Source organism: Pyxicephalus adspersus, chromosome 9 (genome assembly GCF_032062135.1).
Source record: "Pyxicephalus adspersus chromosome 9, UCB_Pads_2.0, whole genome shotgun sequence".
NCBI classification, from domain to species: Eukaryota; Metazoa; Chordata; class Amphibia; order Anura; family Pyxicephalidae; genus Pyxicephalus; species Pyxicephalus adspersus.
The window spans coordinates 407,984-415,731 of NC_092866.1; the positions used below are offsets into that span (position 1 = coordinate 407,984).

General features: G+C 55.0%; 2 protein-coding genes across 3 annotated transcripts in view; both read right to left on the reverse strand.

Moving 5' to 3' along the window:
* Positions 1–559: 559 nt before the first annotated feature.
* Positions 560–3,321, reverse strand: SLC38A7 (solute carrier family 38 member 7). Of its 2 annotated transcripts, none has more exons than XM_072422790.1 (8): positions 3,201–3,321; positions 2,200–2,469; positions 1,921–2,119; positions 1,679–1,820; positions 1,457–1,552; positions 1,307–1,364; positions 1,108–1,222; positions 560–1,032 (listed from the first exon to the last, which is right to left on the reverse strand). In XM_072422790.1, the coding sequence occupies exons 2-8, from the start codon at positions 2,428–2,430 to the stop codon at positions 776–778; spliced, it is 1,098 nt and encodes a 365-aa protein (XP_072278891.1). In that variant the 5' UTR covers positions 2,431–2,469; positions 3,201–3,321; the 3' UTR covers positions 560–775. The 2 variants fall into 2 exon arrangements, with proteins under 2 accessions (XP_072278891.1, XP_072278892.1); XM_072422791.1 differs by having other exon boundaries at positions 2,200–2,466; positions 3,201–3,307.
* Positions 3,322–4,045: 724 nt separating this feature from the next.
* Positions 4,046–7,748, reverse strand: part of GOT2 (glutamic-oxaloacetic transaminase 2) — a gene marked incomplete at its 5' end in the record, with an annotated part of 16,428 nt that continues 12,725 nt past the window's right edge. Inside the window, 8 exon segments of the mRNA XM_072422792.1 lie at positions 4,046–4,481; positions 4,635–4,785; positions 4,862–5,027; positions 5,192–5,342; positions 5,439–5,543; positions 5,732–5,893; positions 6,078–6,137; positions 6,501–6,629. Of these exon segments, the coding sequence (XP_072278893.1) occupies positions 4,359–4,481; positions 4,635–4,785; positions 4,862–5,027; positions 5,192–5,342; positions 5,439–5,543; positions 5,732–5,893; positions 6,078–6,137; positions 6,501–6,629 (1,047 nt within the window).

The window sequence follows — 7,748 nt, forward strand, 5'->3', positions numbered from 1 at the left end:
GGGGTGGGCACTGACTATTAGTGGAGGGTACGATGCTAGAGGGAATAATGGAGGAGGTGTTTTGTAGTACATGAGCAGCGATAAGGAAGGAATGTGATATTCAAGTAGTTTCTTGTAGATTTCAGCCCATCAGGTCCACAAAGATGGCCTTTGTAGTGGTTTGTCCGAAGATGAAAGTTCCGAGTGTTACCATGGTGACGCCGTAGGTGATCATAGCCCACCAGCTAAAAGAGTAAAAGGAAGCAGTGAGAGGAGGCGGCCATCATGTGACCCATCGACCTATCCGAATACAGCACCGCCCACCAAAAACGGGGTACTGGGAAGAGCCCACCAATGCCAACTACCCTACTACTGCCCCCCAAACATCACCCTGTATCCTTACACGCTACCCAATGTTCCCAACCATGTACCTGGCACCCATCCTATGCCCCATACCCTGCCCACCCAGTGCACCAAACACCCCGTTCCCCATGCTGTATATACCCCCTGCCCTGGGCACCCCATGCTGTATATACCCCCTGCCCTGGGCCACAGATCACATGACCACACACACCCCGTCCAGTCACACAAGCAGCACCCTTCTCTGGGACCATGCTCTTCTTATGGGTCAGATTTGGTGTTCCCAGGTTCTAGCTGTGCCCACATAAGAGGGGCAAATCACATAATAGGAGGCTGAAGAGCTCCAAGAAACCTTCTGAAAAGCCTGCTTAATTCAGCCATGGCATAAAACTAGGCCTTGCTGAGAGATGGGGGGCTGATGGCTGACCCCCTGACCTCAGACAATGTAAGGTTGGCACTGAGTCTGCCTGCAGGGTGAACAAATTGCATGGACACACAAAGGCCCCTCCCCCGAGGAGCCGGATGGTGGACCCGGGGACACTGACCGGCCACAGTAGTGAAGGATGGGGTAGGAGGTGAGCACACAAACGATGATGAAGGCGCGGGCCACGGCCACTGGAATGTCATTGGATGGGAAGGAGAGGAGGACGTCCTGGTCCACTCCGGAGCCAAACAGCAGATATCCACACACCCCTAGGGAGATGACATCATTACATCACACTGATGACATCACACAGGGGAGGAGCTCCGCACATAACCAGTGCTCACCTGTCCCGGTATAGACACACAAAGCAATAAACATGGCCGAGGTCACTATGATCCCCCAACGCCGGATGTCCTGCTGCTGCATGCTGCCGTACACGGGGACACTGCTGACGTGACACTGCGGAGACAGCGGGGGATGGGGGTGAGTGGGGGGCGGGGAACACAACAAACATTGCACACAACTAAAATCATATCTACAAACCTGATATCCAAAGCAGATGGTGGGGACGGCATTGAAGACGGCAATCCAAGAGGAGGCCCTGGGGGGAGGAAGGGGTAAGTGGGGGTGTGAAGGGGTACGTGGGGGTGTGAAGGGGTACGTGGGGGTGTGAAGGGGGTACGTGGGTGTTACCTGGACGGAATATACGCGGGGATCTGCTCATGTGGCTGAGCGCAGCGGAAGATGACGATGAATGTCACATAACACGTCCCAAGGACACTGAGGGAGCTGGAAGAGACGATGAGGATATGAGAGGACGTGCCGTCACGGTTTCAGCCAACACCCCACAATGTCTTCATTCTGCTATGATTAGGGGCCCCCATGACAGAATAATGGAAACCCCCCATTGCTCACCTTGCATATTTTTGGACGCTGATCTCACGTGGCAGAGAAAGCGGCAGAATGAATAGAATTCCGGTGATGGTGATGGTGAACTTCCTGTCGGCGTACCATGGTATGTTACTTCCTGCCAGGGAGGGCATCATGGCTCCAAGAACTGTACAAAGACACGACGGCTTGGTCAGAATTTACCCAGAATTCCACAGGGACCCGGCCTGAGGTATGGACGGGCCCCATGGATGTGGGCGGAGACTCACGTTTGTCCAGTTGGTCTCCGATGATGATGAAGAAGGCGATGCACGTCCCGAAAGTGTACACAGCGATGAGAATCTCACACAGAACCCCGGTGAGGCGACCGCAGATCCCTCGTACAACCTCCTGGTAAGTCCGCTCACTACAGGCGTCCGCACAATGCGCCAGGATCACCAGACCGCTGATAATGAAGAGCAGCAACACCTACAGGGGAGACCATAGACACAACACAGACCGTCACGGAGTACAAGGTGTCATCGGTCAGAATTATGAGGCACACTTACCAGCTGCAGGACAATCCCGGCCGTGACCCCTCCGGCTGCACTGAAGGCAGCCGGGAAATTCAGCAACCCGGCTCCAAGAGCGGCATTCACCACAATGAAAACGGCTCCAATGGCGGACGTCCCTCCAGCCAGTCGCCGGGTTTCCGGTAAGATGGGGCTCTGCAGGAGGCGGGCGCGCTCCCCGGCATCCCACGAATAATCAGCATTGATGGCCACGTTCCGCAGGGACATTGTGCTCGGGAGGAGGGTGACAACATCCGTGTGAGTCTGCTGAATGGGAACAGAAAGCGCAGTCATGTGACCAGCTCAAAGGACAGTCATGTGACCAGCTCCAATCAAAGTCACATGACCAGTGCACACTGAATACTGCTGAGCCCGCACTGTGCGAGTTGTCACTTCTCCTTCTACAGAATCCGCTGACATCAGCAGAATAAAATCTCTCCGTGCTGGGGGGCCCAGGGGACACAGCCCACCCCTGGGGAAATTGTGCTGACTCCAACTACCCCTAGAGGACAAAACTTCTGGGCACTAAAGTTATCATCAGAATGTGAAGTCCCCCTCCCCCAATCTAACCTTGTAAGGAGAGGAGGGGGGGATAGAAGGGGATTATATTATAGAGGGAGCAGGGAGGTAGAAAGGGGTGTGGGGGGCAATATTAAACAAAGGGGTATTTATAGGGAGCAGAGATATGATTGGATGGGAGAGGTATTATCTGGGGTAATATAGAAGAAATTGGGGTACTATGAGGATAGAGGTGTATTATAGAGGTACAAGGGGTAATATTGTTGGGGGTTGGTGCAGGGAGGAAGGGTAGTAATCTATAGAGGAAGAAGGGGTATTATAGGGACAAAGGGGTAATATAGTGAGAGGAGGTGTATTATCGAGGGGTACCATGGGGAAACGACAGGAGGGACAATATTTGGGAAATGTATAATATAGACGGAGTGGGGGGGGGTTATGGGGGTAAAATAATAACCGAGGGTATATTCGGCTCCCCTTACCTGCCCAGCTGCTCCTTGCCCGGCACGTGATCAACAACCTCCTATCACCTGATCACCGCACTGCCTGCTGGGAGATGTAGTACAAACGGACAACTTCCGGGCCACCATTGCAATGGGAGGAGCCATAGTTTATCTAATAGTGGCACCTACTTCCTCGTGCGCTCAGCCAATCAGAGCAGTCACATGGCATAAAGCATCATCAGCACCGCCCTCGCATAGGACAGTCTCCGCCTTCCTGCAGCTGCTCTCTCCCCGTCACTTTGGAGACCATTGGCCGCCATTACCGGGGGCTCTGTGAAGCTGGACAGATGGCGTCTGTGTACAATATATATATAAATATATTACCAGGGAAGGTGTGCATGGGGGGAGGTGTGTGTGTCTGGAGTAAAGATGTGACATTTACAGACCTGCTAATAGGTAGAAACAAACCCTCCCCCGCGGTGCTATCACTCCCCCCATCCTGGTCTGTCACAGCCTCTAATTGGTCAGCTACAGGTTTTACCAAAACATTTCTAGCTGAAGCCAGAGTTATTTCCTGCCCCACCCCCGCTTCCCCTATGTCAGGGCTGCCACCCACCAGGCTGCATGGGTAAGGTGGCCCCCCAGAGGGTCACTGAGAGGGTTCAACCCACCGGGCAGCTTCAATCCAACAGATCCCACTCAGTCCCTGCTCACGTATCCAAAGCAATGACGGGGGAAAAGGCAACCCATAGCCCTCTGCAAGTTCTGCCCCCCCCCCCCCCCAGGACAGGTAAGCATCCCCCCGCCCCCAAACACCCCCCACAGGTAAGCGCAACCCCCCCCCACACCCATCACTGATAAGAAAGAGGCGCAGAGCTCGGAGATTCCCAGGTGGATTTTTATTGAGAGATACATTCAATGCTCCCCTCCCCCATACCAGCACCCCAGGAACCGGACTGAGGTCACATGATCTTCACCTTGGTGGAAATGGTCTTCTGTGAATGGCAGACGCCTCCCGACTGTCTCATCCAATCGGGCTTCATCCTCCGGCATGAGGCTCACACATGAGGAGCACAAGGGGGGGGGGGGGGTCAGTAACAGTTCTACAAGGGGGGACAAGTGCTACTTATGGGGGTGTAAAGTTCTCTGCACCCCAGACAGAGGGAGGGGCTTTGAAAGATGACTCCGCCTTCCTTTTTATTTGGTGACCTGGTGGATGGCGTGCGCCAAATAGCCAACATTTCCTGAAGTGACTCCGGCCACGGAGATGCGGCCGTCCTTCGTCATGTAGATGGAGAATTCTTTGGTCAAACGTTCCACCTGGGGGAGGACAAGAAATCAGAAAGACGTTATTTGTCAGGGGCCCCAGCACCCACAATGCGGTAACCCATAGCAACCAGTCATGACAAATGTTCCAGCTACATAACTGGAGAGAAATGTAACCAATCAGAATCCTCAGGGGCGGAGACTGACCTGCTCTGGGCGCAGACCGGTGAAGCAGAACATGCCGATCTGGTCACTGATGTGCTGCCAGCTGTGGATGGAGCCTTCCTTCTTCAGATTGGACACCAGCTGCTCCCGCATGCTGATAATACGATTGGCCATCCCCTTCACCTCCTGCAGCCTATAGGAAGAGAGGGAATTTATTTACAGCCACACGAGGGAGACTGAGGGGGGGGGGGGAGGGGCACCCAACTTACCACTCAGAGCGCAGGTCGGGCTGAGTCAGGATCGCTGCCGCTATTCTCGCCCCATTCAGAGGGGGGTTGGAGTACATCGGACGAATCAGAATCTTCAGCTGGGACTCCACCCTCTTGGCTTCATCAGGATCACTGCACACTACAGTGAAAGCACCGACACGTTCACCTGGAGGAAGGACAAGAGTCAGCGGAGCTCCCCTTTACCCTGCAATCACCAGCTGTGCCCCACCCCCATCTATTGTGATCAGCGGAGCTCCCCTTTACCCAGGTGCAGCAATCACCCCCCCATGGATGTGTCCAAGGTGGAGCCTGTACCCCTCCCCCTCTCACCGTACAGCCCCATGTTCTTGGCATAGGACTGGGAAACGACCACATTGAGCCCCTCCTGGATAAAATGGCGGACGGCCCAGGCGTCCCGGTCCGTGTCACCGCTGGCAAAGCCCTGATAGGCCATATCGAAGAACGGGAAGAGGCGGCGGCTCTGCAAGGTGAACGCAAGGTAAGTCAGTAATGGGGGGCCACCTATTACCCCCCCCCCCCCAACCCCCATTCTCCCCAATAGGGGTAAGAGGGTTACCTTGACCACAGAGGCCAGCTCCTTCCACTGCTCCTTGCGGGGGTCCACACCGGTGGGGTTGTGAGCGCAGGCGTGGAACAGGATGACGCTTTGCTCCGGGATTTTCTGACAGAAAGAAACAAAATGTGACAACAGGAGGATAGGAGAGACCCTACAGGGGGCAGAACCGGGCACCCCGGGGGTATGAAGGTATCATCCAGAATAGAGCACCCCGGGGGAGGGTGACTGCAGGTATGAGCCAGATGAATAGTGCGCCCCCCGGTGGGGTACAGGAGCGCTAATTTGTCACTCACCGAGATGTCATCCAGAGCTCCGGCAAAGTCGAATCCGCAGGTTTTGGGGTCGTAATAGCGGTAACCTTTGACCTCCAGCCCGGCGTCCCGGAAGATGGGGGTGTGGTTACCCCAGGACGGTTTGGGCAGATAGACATCGCGGCTGAACTTGAAGAATCTTTGCTGGGAGAGAATAAAGATTTAGGCTGCAGGATGGGGGAGAAATCTCACCCCCCCCCCCCCCCCGCAGCATTGCCCCGTCTGTCACCCCCTCATTATTCTCCCCTCCCCCAATCGCCCCACACATCATGCAATGTGACACTACCAGAGCTGCCTGAACAGATTTCCGTTGGTTGTAGTCACTTACCAAAAAGTTGGCTCCGACCCGCAGAGATCCGGTCCCGGAGATTGTCTGCACTGTAATGTACTGGAAGGAGAGAGCCAATCAGAACCAGCGACATGAAACCAACCCAACCCCCACTATGGAGAACCCTGACCATGTGACTGAACATCCTAAGATAGGGAATAGGGGAGATGGAGGGGGGGGGGTGGCAACAGGGCAGGGAGTGGCCATAACTTGCCCCAGTACCCCCAGTGGAGATTTATTTGTATTCAGTTTTGTGATGTGTCACCTGCACAGGGCAACCCCACCCTCACCTGGACCCCCCAGCTTTCTGATAGGTAGGGAGCTGGGCAATGACCCCCACCAGGGAAGACTGACCAATGCCAACCAGTGGTGCCCGTTACAGGACAAGCCCCATCCCAGGGGAAGTGAGAGCATAAAACTTACCCGGCCACTCTGAACCACATCGGAGTTTTCACCCAGTGCCAGCTGAGCTGATGCCCGGGCAAAGTCTGCCAGTCCTCCAATGGGCAGGTACTCCTTGTCCAGATGTTTGGCTGCCAGCTGAGCCTCTGCCTGAGAAACCAGAGCAACATTAGTGATGGCTACAGAGGGCAGGAGCTGGCACAGGACCGGGCATGGAGTACAATGCCCACATTATACCAGACGGGAAGGTAACCACTAAGGACAGACCACCTGATACCCAGCAGAGGATCGGGCCTATGGCAGAGTTCCGGTGCCCGGATTCTACCACTGAGGAGCTGCCAGCAGATTGGGGCTTCTAGATTGTACCAGCATCCAAACTATACCACCGGGCAGCAACTCCAATGGCGGAGATGCTGCCAAATGCCCATCTGTACCAGGAAATACCCTGCATGGGATACGTGTGAGCTGAATATAGGGGAAGGGGCCGCGTCCAGACACCATGGGCAGAGACCACGGGCACCAATGCCCCAGAGGTTTGCCAGTGACCGTCTCATACACCGCCCCTTAATGTGCCACCCAATGCACCCCATTTCATGATTCCTGGCCACGCCTAGCACAGCGCACGGTGGTTGGGCGCGGTTCTCTATGAAGTTGGCATTCTGCCATGCTCTGTACTTTTAATTCAGAGACCAGACAAACAGATTCCTGGCACACAGGTGCAGAGTGCAGATCAATGGCCTTGTCCTGTGCCAGCCCATCCAGAGGCCCCATTGGTCCTCACAACCCCCGCCTCTGGGGTCACACAGGGGCAGACGGCCCCTAGGGCACACAGCTGGGTACACCATGCATTCATCACATGCCAGAGGAGTGATTGGTGGCCGACATGGAGGAGGAGGGGCTTCCAGGGGTTATATTGTCTTCTATGATCACATGACTGAACCAATGAGGAACTCCAACCTAATGTAGAACAGCGGGGCCCTGAGAGGTATGTGGGACCCCCAATATATTCTAACCGGAATACTCCCGCCTCTTGGGTACATTTCCCTTTATTCTGGTTGGCGTTCCCCCCTTTATTGACTTTGCCCACCCTGATGGTCCCCCAGTAGGCTGCATACACCAAACAATGTGAGGGCCACAGCCGACCTAAGATCAGCGCGTTCAGGACATTCCCACAGAATGAACCCCCCCCCCCCTCTACTGCCCCCAATACCACTGATCAGACCACTGCCTCAAATACACTGCCCCCCTTTATCAGACCCTCCCCATACC

Excerpts from the sequence above, each read along its gene's own strand:
- SLC38A7 (XM_072422790.1), bottom strand. The coding sequence starts at position 2,430 with ATGTCCCTGCGGAACGTGGCCATCAATGCTGATTATTCGTGGGATGCC. Across the intron at positions 2,120-2,199 it reads CCGGGATTGTCCTGCAGCTG|GTGTTGCTGCTCTTCATTAT; the intron begins GTAAGTGTGCCT and ends TCTCCCCTGTAG. Across the intron at positions 1,553-1,678 it reads AGCGTCCAAAAATATGCAAG|CTCCCTCAGTGTCCTTGGGA; the intron begins GTGAGCAATGGG and ends CGTCTCTTCCAG.